This window comes from Micropterus salmoides, unplaced genomic scaffold, assembly GCF_014851395.1.
Source record: "Micropterus salmoides isolate LMB-PRFRI ecotype aquatic unplaced genomic scaffold, ASM1485139v1 Ms_hic_scaffold_5, whole genome shotgun sequence".
Taxonomy (NCBI): Eukaryota; Metazoa; Chordata; class Actinopteri; order Centrarchiformes; family Centrarchidae; genus Micropterus; species Micropterus salmoides.
Window position 1 is genome coordinate 32,094,862 of NW_024044237.1, and position 16,892 is coordinate 32,111,753.

The window sequence follows — 16,892 nt, forward strand, 5'->3', positions numbered from 1 at the left end:
GGTGTCACTGTCTCTGTTATGTATTGTGTTCCTGCTGCTGCTGAGGGTGTAGAAAGCGGTGGGGAGAGGCCCTCATTCTTTGGACTAGTTCCAAGGCCTGCTCACATAAATCACTGAAAGAAAATTTGACATCAAACTCTATTGTAAATTCTGGAAATACCTGGATGTGATATCATGTAAGTATGTTTCTCAACCCCAGACAATGAAGACATTTAGAAAGGAGACATTAACTGAATATTTATTACATAATTACTATTTGACTTTACAGGTTTAAAAAAAAAAAAAAAAGAAAAAAATTTAAACTAATTTATGTAAGAATAGAGAGTTTCCACTTGACACCGTTTCTCATTTTTGGTGGCGCCAGGACCTCAGCAGCTGCAAAGACAAAAACATCTGTTACATGCATCTTTCCATAGATCCCTACGGTCTTTACACTTTACAACCAACCCATTTCTGAGTGTTTGCTCACATATGACAGACAAGATATGCATTTAAAAAATAAAATAACAGTGTGCTAATCGTGCATATGTGACTAAAAAGGCGAAGACAATGACAAACATCTGCAAACTACAAATTCTGCTCACCTTGTTGTGAAACTGCAGGTCTCTGTTGCTGCTGCTGGAAAGAAGCCATGATGCTGTTTGCAGTCGCGTTCGGCCCGGTCAGCTGAAAAGCAAAAGTTAATAAAAAAATACCGTAAATACAAAGAATATATAATAATCATAATATGAACAAAAGTGCCTTCTCCTAGCTCACATACACACAAAATGGATGCAAGCAGGAGTGTTTTAACACAATCTGCAATTTTTTTTTTCTCATCTCGTTTTCTTTTTCATGTACACTCATTCCTCAACCAAAATGTTTAATTCTGTGTTTCATTTACTTTAAAGCAACCACAGCAACAGACCTATAATTAGATTAGTGTAATAGTATTAGTAAAAGAGTACAAAAATATGATAATATGGTATATTTACCGGCGCTTGATTGTTCTGCAGGCCTTCAGACCACACCTCAGGAACTGCTGCCTCCATCATATGCAGAGCTTCCTCGTAGGACAGCTGAAGCTTCTCCGCATGTTTGTCAAACTGGAACAGCACCAGGGCCTTCAGCAGGTTGTGCACTTCCTCTGCAACGGGGGGGGGGGGACAAATGTCAAACTGGATGAATTACTGCTGTGATTATACAGACAACTGCTCTAAGAAGGAGACATAAATGGTTTCGTATAGTTTTAATTGTGGGGGTGCAGGTCCAGTAAATGCTGATTAAATGCTCCTCCGAAACACCACATTTCCCCTCATCCCTGGCTGCTTCCTACTGTTTTTACTGCTGCCTCTATACTGTACACCACAGAATTGTGGTCATCTTTCAACAAGCAGACACAAATTCATCTTAGTTTTTGCAATCTGGAGGGGAACTGCCACATCAAACATGGATATTCTAAACATTATCAAAGTTATTAAAAGTAGAGGAAATATAAATGTTTGAGAGCCTTGGAGTGCTGGTTCCCGTACCTCTCATCTTGTCCACAGTGGTGATGATTTCCCCCAAAGCGTACATCAGAGCTCTGTCCTCCATTGGGCTTCCTTCCTTCAGACTTAACTTCTTCCGCTCTGCTTTCCGACGGTTCTTTGATGACCGCCTGCAGGCAGAGCATGATCAAATAAACATTAAATATTATACCAGTTACCAAAAGTGTATTATTTATCACATGAGCTACAATTTACAATGTGGAAATCACCACAATTTGAACAGCAATTTTAGTTGTGTGTGTGTTTGTCTTACGAGGAGATGCGGGAGTTACTCTGGGAGTATTTGGAACCAGTCATCACACTACTGGCTTCAGAGTAAAGCTCAGCATCAGGACAGTCTGGACCATCTTCATCTGATGAAGAAGACAGAGGGGTTACTGAAAAGTTTGTTTTTTATTACGATTTCAAATGCAGAATATAAACATAAAATGTGTTTTCTACTTGATTCATTTCTTAATTCTTTCTTGTTTGTTTTCCCTCCTGACCTCTATTCAATACTCTTTAGCAGGTACAAGCCAGTTGGCTGTTTCTTTTCATAATTATGCTGATGACACACAAATGTACATGCCCGTCAGATCCACAGATCCTGGAATGCTGAGTTCACTTATTGACTGCCTTTGTGAAGTTAAAAAATGGATGTCAAATAATTTCCTCCAACTCCCAACAGATGGCAAATACTGCCATCTGCTGGTTCCCTAGTAAATCTCATTAAGCCTGTGGCAAAGAATCTTTGTGTTTGGTTTGATAGCAATTTAAATTTCGAGCAGCACACCACAAAGCTTGTTCAATCATGTTTTTATCAACTTAAATATAACAAAAATTCAATCTATGTCAACTTTTAAGGACACCGAGACCATTTTACACGCCTTCATCTCATCACGCCTGGATTATTGCAACAGCCTTTTCACCTGTTTAACCCAAAAATCTATTGATCGACTCCAGACTGTCCAGAACTCAGCTGCCAGGCTTTTAACCAGAACAAAGAAATATGACCACATTACTCCTATTTTAGCTTCATTACACTGGCTCCCAGTATGTTTTAGAATTGACTTTAAAATGCTATTGATCACTTTTAAAGCTCTTCATGGCCTCTCGCCTTGTTATATTTCTGACCTTTTAGTCCCATACGCACCAGCACGTACCTTGAGATCCTCGGGCAGAGGTCTGCTGTCTGTTCCAGAGTCTCGACTGAAAACTAAAGGGGACAGAGCGTTTGCTGTCAGGGCCCCGAGGCTCTGGAACAGCCTGCCCGAGGAAATCAGGTCGGCTGAGTCAGTGAACTGTTTTAAGTCCCTTCTTAAAACATACTTTTATAGGAGAGCCTTTCCCGATCTTATTTGACTTTATTTTATCCCTTTTATTTTATTTTACTAATTTTATATTTATCTTAAACGTGTATTTTAGTCTTTTCAATGTTTTCTTGCTTTTATCTTTTTGTTTTTGTATTACTGTCTTTTGGATATTATTGTCTTTACACTTGTTAAAGCACTTTGTAACTTGTTTTTGAAAATAAATAAAGACGATGATGATTATTATTATTATTTTAATAAAGTGGTTGCTTACAAAAAATGAGAGCTACAATTCCACAAAGTGCATTCAGCCATATCGTGGTAGTAAAATGACTGAAACATACTGAGCATACAGATGGTCAGACTGAACATTTTGACCTTTTTCACTGTAAAAAAAAAAAAACAAATAAAAAGTAATCACTAATGTAAGTCTTTCCTAGTGAGAGTGAGCTGAGTATGACGTTAGGAGACAGGAGATGTTTGCTCAGATACTGTATGTCCTGTAAATTCTGACTTATTCTCACCCAGCATGTCCAGTCTGGCCTTCTCTTTCTGCTCACGAACTACAGCCAGTCGAGTCCTGTGCCGAGTGAACGTCGCTACTTGAGCCTCCAGGAAGGCAGTCTGGGTGCTGACAGCTGACACAAGACAACATCATAACTGCACAAGATTTTGTGTCTCTGTTTAAGTTTTCTGTTATTTCTGGTCTGTTTAAGAATAAACAGTAGAAGAACAACTGGCCGGTAAGAATTATCTTTACCTTCCAACAGAGCTGGTTTGAGGTTGGTTTCAGTGATGTCCTGTCTGTTGTGCATGTAAATCTGTAGCAGACAGATATCTCTCATAAGCCCCAAGTAAGTCATATAAGAGCTGACCATATGAAAAGTCTGTGCTGCAGATTAAGTATTTTTCACTTCATACCCACATGCTTTACATTGTGCTTCAACTTAATGTTAATGCTTTTCACATTTTACAAAACAGTAATGCCAAAAATGAATTAAAAAAAAGTAGTAACTTTTTTTTACTGACCAACCGGAGCGCCTCCTCCCAGACTGAACCATTGATGAGAGCCAAGATGGCCTCCTCACAGTCCTATAGGAAACGAAGAAATGCAGAGCTTTCAGCCTCAACAAGCAGCAGCAGTAGTAGACCAGAAGTTGTCTGTTTCTGCGGGGTGATTCTTAATTTATTAATGCTTCATAAGAAACCATTTTGTCCAGCAGCTTCCTCCTGCACAGGGTCTTACTTTGGCGTACTGGTCCAACAGCAGAGCAGCTTCTGAGTACCGTCGCTGTTCAGTCAGCTTCTCTATAAAAGGAAGGAAAAACAAGTTATAGGATGAACATGCAATGACACCCTAATTGAAAAGTACAACCAGCTAACTGGCTACCTGTCTGTCTGACTGTCAACCTGCATTTCCATGGTTCAGTCTATCTACCTGTTGTTGTGGTTACCTGCCAGGTCTCTTGCCAGCAGAGCTAACTGGTCTGGTGGTAGAGGGATCTGCTGTGCCACACAGATGGCGTTTCTCCAGCTGGAGCTGCTGGCGAATGCCTGCAGGGCACTGACCGGCTCTCCGCATCGCCATAGCAACAGGCCGGCTGGCTCTGCCTGTTGCTGCTCCACTAGGTGCTGGGCGTAAGCACAGCTTAGAGCCTAGAGGTCAGAGGTCAAAGTTCAGTGTTACTCTCCAAAAAACGCATTTGAGTCGAGTGTATTTCCTTCCTCATAAAACAAGTATTTTAAATCAAGCATTGTTTAAATCCATGTTTAGGATAATCCTAAACAATTCAGTTATCTGAAAACTGGAAAAAGAAAGTGTATTTAACCACCTAAACTATTATACACCTACACAACCAACCATACTGTAGATACATAACTGGTGTTGCCAAATGTAGCAAAATAAATGTGATTTCAAAAATACATTTTAATCAATTAAATAATTACACTATTAAAAAATGACATGCCCATCACAAGTTGAAGCCTAAAGTGATTAAACAGAGTAAACATATACTGTAGCATTCAAATAGTCTGACCACCAGTTAGCCACCCAGTAACTTCAGGGTGAAAAATGTCCTCAGCTGTGTTTGTACCTTGTAATGAGGACTGTCTGCTGTGTACAGACGCAGAGCTTCACTGTAGAGTTTCTGCTCCTTCACAAGCTGCAAAGCCTCAGGGAAATGTTCCTCTCCTGAAGAAATCAGACAGAGACTAGGTCACAGTCAACATTTATTCAGCTAAGAATTTACTAAACATTAGCATATCATTTACAGCCTGCTATTCTACTTTTATTTAGATCAACAGACATAACTTGACAGATCAAAGGACTGATTAATGGTTGGTCATTAATAGAGAGCATTTCAGACTGCAAGTGAAGAAAAACATCTCTGTTCAGTGTGGGAATATTTTCTTTCATAAAACATATACACAGGATAACAACTTTCCAATAAAAGGAATTCATATGCCAATATTCTTGAGGTACATCTTTAAATAGCACAATTTGATAGATCCATTCTGTGAAAGTTGTCAAAGGATGGGGATAGAGCAGATTTTTCTGGACATTTGCATGGCCATTACACAAATTGGAGAATCTCACAGCAAACAGTGGCTTCTTGACATAAAAGGAACAGCAGTAAAAGGGGCTAAGCTGACATTGAAACATTCAGACTGACCACACTTGCTGAGGTGATGCAGGGCCTTCCTGTAGCGTTTCAGGTGTTTGTCGATGGTGTAGCGCTGATAGTTTGGCTCCAGGCTCTTCAGCATGTTTAAGAAGGGAAGGTATTCTTTGGGGTCCTGCAGGGATTGTGGACAAAAGCCAACTGATACATACTGACAATTTCACCCACCAATCACAGTTTAATTATATAATGAGTGTAATTTGCATTTTGGGAGTCTTGAATGTTGGAAATCTATCTAAAAACTCTGGATATGAAAAAAGTAAACCACTTGTGGTTCATTCAAGCTACTAATGTGTTTTTTTCCTCTTAATATCATAGATTTAGCATTTTATGGTGCACTGATTCTTATGTATACACCATTTTTTCTGGATTAATTAATCCATCAGTTTACTTCATGGCTTTATTTCACACAAGATTTCCCACTAAGCAAATAGAAAAAATTCAAAACTAATACACTACAGAAATCTCCTTCTCCTTTCAGAGCTGATTATTTAATTAGATTTTGCAGTGCCTTGCGGTGTAACTTAACTACACTACTTAACTTAATTAATTTGATATTTGGCAGCTTAAATGCCTCGTTTAATTTTGACTCTGTTATGGTGCATACATCTGCATATTCATGACTAAATGTTTTCTTGAAAACTTCTTATTGCTTTAAGACAGAGAGGTCGTAAATATCATGTATTACTTAATAACATCATTACCATAACTGATTGTGTTTGATATACAATGTCATGGTAATTTGGATTTCCATTTTTTTTTTTGCTGCAAAGCACTTAATTTGGTAAGTCAAGTAAAAGAAGATAATGAAGAAGATGTTTCCTCTTCCTCTACTGTCTTTTACCTTCTGGGATTTCTCAGCCACCATGAGCACAAGGTCGAAGTCGTATGTGCCCAGAGAGTGTTCGTACAGGTCGTTGACATTGACGAGAAAGAGAAGGTACTTTAAGGCCTCTTCAGCCCTTACAGCACCGGGCGCTTCAGGAGGGTTCACTGGACACAAACACAGCACACTATGACAAACCAAAAAAGTATCTGCTCCCAATACCTGCCCCCGTGTGTGTGTGTGTGTGTGTGTGTAACTGAATGAAAAACATTTTAGCTTAGCTTTATCACAAACTCCTGCAGGTCATCTGTGTGCTCACCTCGAAGCTCGTGGACTTTCTGCAGAGCGATCTCCAGCTCTGGAACTGTCTTCTTCACATGAGCCGTCAGTATGGACAGAAAAAACCTGGATGGTTGACAACATGAACCATTTTATATCACACAACTGCAATATCTAATGTTAAACTGACAAAAGCCAATGTTTGGAACATTTTTGCATTTCTTCCTCACTGTGGCTGGTTTTGAACCACTTGTTGCAATTCACAACCCTCACCACTAGATGCCACTAAAACTTACACACTGAACTTCTAAGGTCCGTTTCAGACACTTTGCTGCGCACATTGTTCAAATGAAGTTATCACTGCATATTTTTTGCTGAATCTCAAGGAATTCTACTTCAACTAAGTGTAATAAAATATTGATGGCAATAAACATTCATAAAATATATACTTCAAATCATTTATCACCTTTGATGGGAAAAGATTATTATATCGTTTTTAAACAGTACTTGGAGGTGCGTTCGATTCTCGGCGAGCATGCAGAACTCGGCACAGCATCGGTGTTTGCACACAGCAGCATGATAACTGAACAAAGTGGGCCGCACCACACCACACAACACTATTCTAGCTGATCCAGCCATGATTTGTGTGTGAGGTAATGTTCGGACATTCAGCTTACTTTCTAGTTTGCCAAGACATGCGGTTGTTCTGATGATAGCTATAGTAGCAGGAGTGTTGTGAGTATTCCTGTTTGGAGCAGGTGTTCTGGCTCAGGGATCATCTCATCCTCTCTGCATGTTAGCTTCATGTTAGCTCTGCAGCAGCAAAAGTAATGGCATTATGCTAGCCCACAACTTAGCTAACGTTAATTACATTACTTGTTGTGTTGTTGTTTGCTCTATACCATTTTATTTAAGTCAGTGTTGGAATCGCTTACTCCAGTTTTTGTGATTATGTTTATCTTGACCGGGGCGGCTGTGGCTCAGGAGGTAGAGCGGGTTGGCCGTTAATCGGAAGGTCGGCGGTTCAATCCCTGGCTCCCCCTACTTGCGTGTCGAAGTGTCCTTGGGCAAGATACTGAACCCCGAATTGCCCCCGCTAGTGTATGAATGAGTGTGAATGTTAGTTTCCGTTTGAGCACTTAGTGTATGAATGTGTGTGAATGCAGATGTAGTGTAAAAGCGCTTTGAGTGGTCGAAAAGACTAGAAAGGCGCTATACAAGTACGGAGCATTTACATTTACTAACATTTAAGATTGTAAGTAGATATTTATAAATAGATTTCAGTATCACTAACTTGTTTGGACCCATTGACTCCATGGCAGTCCGTAAAGCATCACAAACAATATCCACTTTCTTCTTTCCAGAAACAGGATGGGTCTGTACCGGGCTGCTCTCAGGACGGGGGTACATGGTGCTAGTCGTATCCTCCTCCCTGGGTAAAAAAAGATTTACATTATGTTAGTAGTAAAATACCTGTTAAAACAAGAGTTGTTTTTCTTCTCAACTGAAGCAGCCGCAGATCTGAAGTCTTACTTGAGCTCAGTGAGGAAGAGGTTAATGTGGTTGATGGAGTCGAGTTGTGTGATGAAGGTCTCCATGTTCTCCAGGAAAGCCTGCCGGAAGAAACGGACACTGAAACACGACTATATAGAAAAGCACATGGTGTCAAGTGTTTGGTTTTATGCTATGCTCTCTCAAGGTCAGAGACCTATTCAGTCAATACTGAATAATGTGTATTGACACACACTTTTACTGCATGAAATCTGAACACTCCTAATTCCTTCACCTTCTTCATCTTTTAGAAGATAATCACATTTATAGGGTGTTCTGTTTTTGTTTGGCCCCACTTTTACAGCTTCTCTTGTTAATGAAACTGAACAAAATAAAATGTGTCACGAGACTAAACCTTTTATGTACCTTTGGGTTGTGGTCATAAATTAAGTTCAGGTTGATCCTCAGCTTCTTCATACACTCAAAGGCATCTCTGAACTTCAAACTGAAAAAAACAAAACAACATGTTTGACTTTGACGATTTTACAGTATCAGGATACAAATTGACACTTTTACATAACGTCAAGAAAATTATGTTCAAGTATTAAAAAGTTTGGTTAAAAAATAACTATATAAAGATAAAAGGTGCGTTGGGTGTAGTTAAGGTCTGGGAGGACAAATGACTTATTGAAGATAATCAAACTCACCTGTCCAACCACTTCCTGAGCTGAGCCAACACCAGCGCTCGATGATGCACGGTCTCCAGGTTCCCACGAGGCATCTAGACACATACAAAACCCCCCCCAAAAATCAGAATGCATACCTCTAGATTCACTATACGTCACAATAATAAATCATTTTAACGTTTAAACATCAAATTTGCAGCGCTGCTGTGGTGTTTACAGCAGAAACAGTAAAAGGTAGCAACATGTTTCTGTTTGTGTGTGTTAAAGCGACCTGTAGAATCACTCTGGTGTCTTGTGGGACCACCGTGACGATCCTGGATCCCCTCTCCACCCGCCGCAGTGTCTCGTCATTCTGAACTCCATCTGAGGCCAAGGCCGCCTGCAGCCCTGCGGGGTCAAAGGTCATTCAACTCAGCTGCACCATAAAGCATACCAGTCGCCAACTTTACAACTCATTTCAGGAGGACAAAAGAAGACAGCACAGGTACCTATAGGAGCAGCTAGTCAGAGTAGAAGAAAGTAGTTTCTAACATTAACTTTAATGTTAGTAAAGGTAATGTTAGCAGCTTCCAAAAAACATAGTACTTCAAGCTAGGGCAAATACCTGATGTCTTTTTAAATTGTGTGTCAAATAATTTAATTTATTAATTGCTGTCGGGATGTAAAGAGAATTTCATAAATATAACAAAAAGTGCTTCTGAAATAAATTGCCCGCCCTGACACTCCAGGTCAAAGTTCAAAGCAAAAAGATATTTTATATAAATGGATAATGACCTCCAGTGTACAGACAGATGGATGACTCTAACCCTAAAACAAACGTAACTGAACATAATTATTGGGCATTTGTTATTACTTAAAATTAAAATGTTTTAACAAATAATTCCCATACTTTTATTTATGTTGATTAAAAATACCAAACTATATTCAATCTGAACTGAATAACAAACTTTGAATCTTAGTGTATCGGCCAATTACAAATTTTGCATTGTTGTATGTAACAGACCATGTATTTAAATGCATTTTGACCTGAACAGATGCACATTCAGGTCTTTTCTTTGTGTGTGTGTCATCCTACCTTTGGCACTGAGCGTGCTCAGTTGGAGGCAGCGGCAGGTGTGGGAGTGTGTGCTGATGAGGAGGAAGTCGTTGCAAACGGCAAAGGAGGAAATATTGGAGGCCAGCTGAGAAAGAAGTAGACATAAATTATAACTAAATATAATAAATATATCTCAATAAATATCTTGAGAGAGCTGGTTATAGAAAGTTGAGCATACCTCTGTGTCACCAGCATACAGGTGGGATCTGTCTGTCAGGCCGAGTAGATATTCCTGAATGCATAAAGGCAAAGCAAAAAGAAACATATGGATTTACACAAGAACTTGCTTATAATTAGTGATTTAAATATGGATGTGTGTGTTTCTACCTCGCCGCTGATGGTGCAGAGGGCCGTCTGAACGCAGGGAACAGGGAAGTTGACGCTACATCCACTGGAGTCACGCCAATCCTCCACTGACGGCTCTGAACAATCTAAACAGAAATTATTTATTTTTTCTGCAAATTAATGCATTTTAAATGCTCCTAGGTGACATTTTTCTCGATAATGAAAGCAAGCATCAACATTGGTTTGAAAAAATTAACTTTAAAAAATGGAATGATAATCATTTTATACATTTGAATTAATATATTTCCAAGAAAACATCACTTAAAGAAGAAACGTGTTGGTGACTGACCCCAGAGCAGCTTCTTGATCTGTCCATCCTCCAGCTGTAAAGCCACAGTGCCAGTCTGGGAGCAGTGAACCATATTGATGACAACACCTTCCACTTCTATCTCAGACCTGAAACATAAAAAAGCCCAGTCTTAAAATACAACATGGCTGTGGAACAATTCACTTTAATGGATTCAATGCAATTCAGTTCATTTATAAGCTTAACAGGACAATGACTAGGCTAAAGGAGACTGCTGCTGCCACTGCAGTGTTTACAGTTTAGCCCTGCTGACCTAACAGTGAGTGTGTCATCAGCATCAGCAAGGCGGAGCATCAACAGGGTAGAGGAGGTTGGCAGAACACCGGAGCTCACACCCAAAAACAGCTCGTCCTCCAGCCACAGCAGCTGCCGCAGGGCCAGAGCCTCTTCCTGGAGAACCATCACTCTGCAGGAAGACAGCAGGAAAATAAGAGGCGAAAACCACTGAGGGAACATTGGAGAAACACTAGGATGCCATGAAAAAAACAACGGGCTTCAATCAGGTCAAGTTCAGACAGTAAATTAGCTGCAAGGGTCAGAAGTGTGCATCAGAGGCACTGCAGGATGTTGTGTCACCTGAAGGTTTTCTGGAGGACCAGGGGACGAGACACCGTCCGGAACCCATTTGCTGTTTTGTCAGCCTGTTCTCCTAAATCTGGACAGATAATATAATCAATCAGATCCAAATAATATTTAGACCCATAACAAATATATATACACACATCAGTGTTTATGTCAATTAAAAAAGAAAAAATGCAAAATGTGAACAAGACTTCATTTAGTTCTGTCTTTCTAACCAAGATCCTTTGGGTGTTGAGGGTCTTTCATATAAGTCTGGATTTGGTTCTCCCCACCCATATTCTCATTTCTTCAGGTGAAGGATTCAAAAACATTCAACAAACATCATTTAACTCACATTCATTCTGATGATTACCATCTTAATGGAAACCATTGTTTACCCCACCTTGGCCGTAGACGGAGATCTGTCCGTCAGAAGTCAACGCTGCCAGCTGATTGGTCCTCTGAGGTTGGCAGAGGAAGGTCACCTGGTTGACCGGTGAGGCCAGCTGAAGCTCAAATGAACACATGGGAGGAGGAACCACACACTGCCTGAAGGATGTCACCAGGATCTTATCTGAGGGGTTTTAAATAAATATTAAAATGATGTTGGAATCGTCCTACAGTTACATGTCCTCTCATCTCATTGGCCCTCACCTCCATCAATCACAGCCACGTTGGCGTTGTCGGTGGCGTCCAGCCCGGGGCTCCTCTCAGTTGTCCAGCCCCAGTCGTAGGTGATGCTGGTCCAGCTGCGGGTCACCACGTGGAGCCTTAGGGGGTGCTCGGGGTCCCAGCAGACACAGACTGGAGCCTTCTGAGAGTCTCTGCCAAAGTCCAGGCTCTGCTTCAGATACCAGTGATAGTTCCCCACCACCCACAACTGGACTGCAGAGGGAGGATGAGCAAAATTAAGGTGGATCGTTCATGTACTTTCAATTTATTCATGCATTCATTCATTCATTCCAGATAGTGTCCCTTCTAGCCATGCATAACAAGTGAGACTAGAAACCGCAGACTGATCAATTTTATCATCTTCAAGGACCAAATATTCTAAATTCATTACCAAAGTAAAACAATTATTGTGGCAAAAAATGCAGAACGATCAGTTCAGACACAACCTTTTTGCAAAGATAATTTAGATTTAGATATTAATCAGGCTCTGCTTTATTTGATAACAATAAATAGCAAACTTCTGCAGGCAAGCATGGAAACATCTCAAATACTATTAATAAAGAATAAAGTCCAAAGTCACATTACTGAAGTTCATGTAAACCACCAAAGGAGGAATGATGCATTGGTACAGATTTATCCAATTCTGTTTGACTTGTAAAATATCTCGTGTGAATGGATTTTGACTCTCAGGCAATGATTTATGTCACTGATGGGGTCCAACATGTTCAACGTTACATTGATTGGCCTGAAGGAGGGTTGAAACTTTGGCTGAGCTTACTGTAAGAGTTGACTTGTTTGTCTTCTCCAGCCGTCTTGTCCTCCAACCAAACAGCTAAAACAGTGGAGTCACTGTTCCACAGCAAATCATTCACCTGAAACACACTCGCATCAATTAGTGTTTTAATATTGGCTTAGAAAGACGTATCACTATCTAAAGTTAATTATTTTTTAAAAATCGTATTTGAATCAGCTGAGCGTACCTTGGCCTGGTCTTTACTAAACGGGAGGGTGAAGTCTCCATGTAGCAGTCCGTTCTTCTCCATGAAAACCACACTGTGTTTGTTGGGATGACGCTGAGTGCTCGCTATCAGGCTGCCTGAGGGTCTGAAAACCAGGACAAGATTGAACATAAGTTCCAACAGTCCAAAGAGGTAATTTCACATCAGCACCCAGGCAACTCCTAATGCTGCATTTGTTCTTTTTAAATGTTAAGTATTATTTATCCTGGACAGACACCAGAGTCTTTCACACATCTAACACTTCTCCACATGGAAAAGAGCAACACCTAAACTTGACTAAATTCATTTAATGAACCAAACAAACATAGCTTTGGCAGCGTTCTTACTTCCAGCAGAGCGCCTGCTCCAGGCCGTTGATGGGCTCGCTTGTGGCCTGCAGGACGCCCTCTCTGTTCCAGACTCGGACTTCCTGGCTCCGGTCTGAAGACATATGGCACTGACGGCAAACAGCTGACCATCACCTCGCCATGTCACCCGCGGCCTGCGGTCATCCCAGGCTGCAGCCGGCTGCACCTCCTGTGGGTGCACATTAACACCATTCAGAATATTTTCATATTAGGCAAATTGTTTCTTTCATTTTAGATACATTATATTATCCCATTGGTTCATTTTGAAGCCATGATGTTTCTTCTAGTTGAACACTGACCTGGATCTTTCTTTGCGCTGCCTGTTTTCCCTCTGAGCCATGGAACTGAGTTTCCTTCTTCCCCCAACCCACTGTGATGAACTTACCTGCAAAACATTAAATTAATCATTACATTTTTTTTCTAAATTCCATGAATTATCTCAAATTACCACTAATCTAAACAGAGTCCATTTGGAGTCACCGTACCTTCACCAAAGTCATCCTGGTGGATTCCGATTTCAGTAATCGGCTCAAACTCTTTGGTCATCATGATGATCGTTTCCTGACCTGTCGGCACAAATAATTACTGTTAATGTGCGTTAATGCTAAATGTCTTTAACTGATAATTATCTAACTAACTAAGCGCTGAATAAGGTTATACAGTGGCTCTTGACCATACTGTGACCGTTATAGAGACAAATAAATTGAGAAGAATATACTTGTATCTTAATATCTTTGATGCTTTGTTTTGTGTGTAGTGATGCAGAGATCATCCTATAATTCATTTAGGAGACCGACATCCCACTGGGGTTTCTCTGACTGACGATTCAAAGCATTTAACTTCTGTTGGAAGATTTAAAAGATTTAAAAACAGTGAATTCACATTTTACATACTGACCCGTAGTGAGAATGACGAGCTCTTCATCTGGACTCCAACTCATCGAGGTCAGGCCGCTGTCCACACTGCCAACACACTCTAACTGTGGAACAATCACACATATTTTGTGAGAACCCTCACCGACATAAAGCATTCCCTTGCCCCTTATACTCCCCTTAACTTAAAACTAACTCTAACCACAACCCTGAAGCCAACTCTTTGAAGAACCTTTCCAGTCGCTAACCTGGCAGGTATTGAGGTTGAAGAGGACGACATCGCCACCAGCTGTGGCCAAACATGCTGACTCGAGTTCAGCCAGGTCCTGCAGGCCAACCACCTTTCCGCTGCCATCCTCTGGGAGGAATCCCTCAGCTGTCAATGACGCCTCACTGACCACCTGCAGGACAGAATGGAGGAGAGTTGAAGATGAGTGAACCAGCTTTCACCTCCACCTCCATTGAAATGGTGAACCTTTCCGTTATTACTTGTTTGAAATTCCAATTTGGAAGCATCTCTAAACCCATTACTATCTTAAACAAGACAAAGCTTTAAAGAGTAAACAGAACTCGTGTGCCTGCAAAGTCACGAGCATCGAAAACTCAGCAAAATATCTGCTCTCATCACAAATATAGGACGTCATCACCAGCTCACCTGGCCAGTTCGTGGGTCATACTCTGTGATGGAGTAGTGCGAAGCGACCAGCAGTGAGCCGGTGTCAGCCCGCACAGAGAAACACTGAGGGGAGCCTGGACCATGCAGCTCTGAGCTGCGTAGACTCTTCAGCAGCTTCAAGTTCCGCATTTTACCTCAGGACAGACTGAAAACACACGAGCCCGAGTCTGAACCCAAAGGCTGCAAAATCACCTGAAACAACAAAAATTAAACATGTTCAGTACTGAAACCACTGATCTATATATCAGTACAATGTCATTCCCTAGATAAAAACACCTGAAATCTTTCTGGGATGGTTTCCATGTTGTCCTTTCTTGGAATAACAGTTTAGTGTTTAGCTGTCTGAAATGACCAGTGAATGCCTCTACCTGCTTCACCAATCACATCTATAAAAAAGGTTGCCTTTCAGTTTGTCCTTGAAATGTATGAAATATCTTCTATAAGCGCCAAGTCAAATATAATATCATTAGCAATAAACAGATTATATTTAGTCAACAATCTATAACACGACACTGGTCTTTGGCACAGCCCTGTTAATATAAAGTTAATAGTCAGGCTTAATGTCTCACCTGCACAGCCTGTATTTGGCTGCTGCTGTCTGAAAGAAATTAATCAACCATTAATCGTTTCAGTAATTTAAGTAAACAAGCACTTGTTGACTTCAGATTGATAAATGCAAAAGATATTCGGCTTCCCTGTTTCATGTATTTGTAATTTCAATGTTACGAGAAATGAAAATGAGACTGTATGTTTTCTCTCGGGGGTTGCTCTCATAGCCACTACGTTAATTATCGGACACAGCAATGTCCAACACTTTCCCATTTTGTCCCAAAATTTGGATGACAGGGCTCCAATTTAACTAGTAAATGTATTAAAATGGATTCACCATCATATTTTGAACTGACACTATTCATAGTCAATTAGTAAGTTATTTTCTTAAATCTTTACTGTTGTTTCTTCATGTGCCTTTTCTCAGTGCTCATTACAAGGCATGGGTACATAAATCTGCCGAAGTTAGATAGGTAACATAAACCAACAATAACGGTGTAGTTTTAAAAGTACTCTGACAATTTAATTAACTAGTTTGTTAGCAGTTTAAAGAACCAAACTCAAGAAGGAAAGTTGCAGGATGTCCGAAAATGGAACTGTACGTGCTAGCTTACCTTTAAACTAGAAGGTACGACATGATGTTTAGCTGCAATAATTCAATGAACTAAAAAGAAAACGAAAGCTTGGGAACTTAAATAAATCGCAGTTCCACCTTAAAACTCACCGAGGAGAAACAGCGTGAAGTTATAACCTTTTAAATATCCAGCATCAACAACACAACATCATGCATGTGGCGCTGTCACACTCATAACCTTTCACCTCTGACGCAGTTACGTGAGGTAACGGCAGTGTCGCCCCCTGGCGCCGTGGAGTGAACATCTAAATCTTAATTTGATCTACTTTATCTGTTTAATTTGGCTGTTTCCAGTGCTGGAAGAAGTATTCAGACATTTTACTTACAGTGTTTTCTGTCGATATGGTACTATTCACACAAGCAGCCTATAATATTTCACCACAAAAAAACACAACAGATGATCAAAAAAGACCTGATTGAACATCTCTGAAACTGGCTGTACACCGCTGCTCCCCATCCTGATGGCGCTTGAGAGGTCCTGCAAAGAAGAATGGGTGAAACTGCCCAAAATAGGTGTGCCAGGCTTCGAGCATGATACTCAAAAAGACTTGAAGCTGTTAATGTGCCGAAGGTGCTTCAACAAAGTATTGACCAAAGGCTGTACATACTTACTGTCTGTACATGTGCTTTTTTCGTTTTTTATTGTTAATAAATTTGCAAATATTTCAAACAAACTTCTTTCATATTGTCATTATTGACTTTAATTAATTTTATTTATCACTTTTAAAGCTCTTCATGGCCTCTCGCCTTGTTATATTTCTGACTTTTAGTCCCATACGCACCAGCACGTACCTTGAGATCCTCGGGCAGAGGTCTGTTGTCTGTTCCAGAGTCTCGACTGAAAACTAAAGGGGACAGAGCGTTTGCTGTCAGGGCCCCGAGGCTCTGGAACAGCCTGCCCAGGAAATCAGGTCGGCTGAGTCAGTGAAGTCCCTTCTTAAAACATACTTTTATAGGAGAGCCTTTCCCGATCTTATTTGACTTTATATTTTTATATTATTCTATTTACTTATTTTATTTATCTTAAACGTGT

At 40.4% G+C, this 16,892-nt stretch overlaps 1 protein-coding gene across 1 annotated transcript; it reads right to left on the minus strand.

Moving 5' to 3' along the window:
• Positions 1–217: 217 nt before the first annotated feature.
• On the minus strand, positions 218–16,041 carry elp1 (elongator acetyltransferase complex subunit 1). The gene is given in 38 exon segments (XM_038699105.1): positions 218–375; positions 585–666; positions 975–1,126; positions 1,512–1,639; positions 1,783–1,882; positions 3,343–3,456; positions 3,579–3,639; positions 3,848–3,910; positions 4,065–4,126; positions 4,273–4,474; positions 4,912–5,009; positions 5,491–5,614; positions 6,344–6,492; positions 6,645–6,730; positions 7,899–8,036; positions 8,138–8,217; positions 8,522–8,600; positions 8,803–8,876; positions 9,053–9,168; positions 9,857–9,962; positions 10,056–10,109; positions 10,205–10,308; positions 10,512–10,618; positions 10,783–10,935; positions 11,106–11,184; positions 11,494–11,664; positions 11,745–11,975; positions 12,541–12,634; positions 12,743–12,866; positions 13,108–13,186; positions 13,189–13,297; positions 13,428–13,513; positions 13,614–13,694; positions 14,026–14,107; positions 14,249–14,401; positions 14,656–14,868; positions 15,246–15,274; positions 15,950–16,041. Coding segments are annotated over 36 exon segments (3,939 nt in total). The 5' UTR covers positions 14,806–14,868; positions 15,246–15,274; positions 15,950–16,041; the 3' UTR covers positions 218–307.
• Between the last annotated feature and the right edge of the window lie 851 nt (positions 16,042–16,892).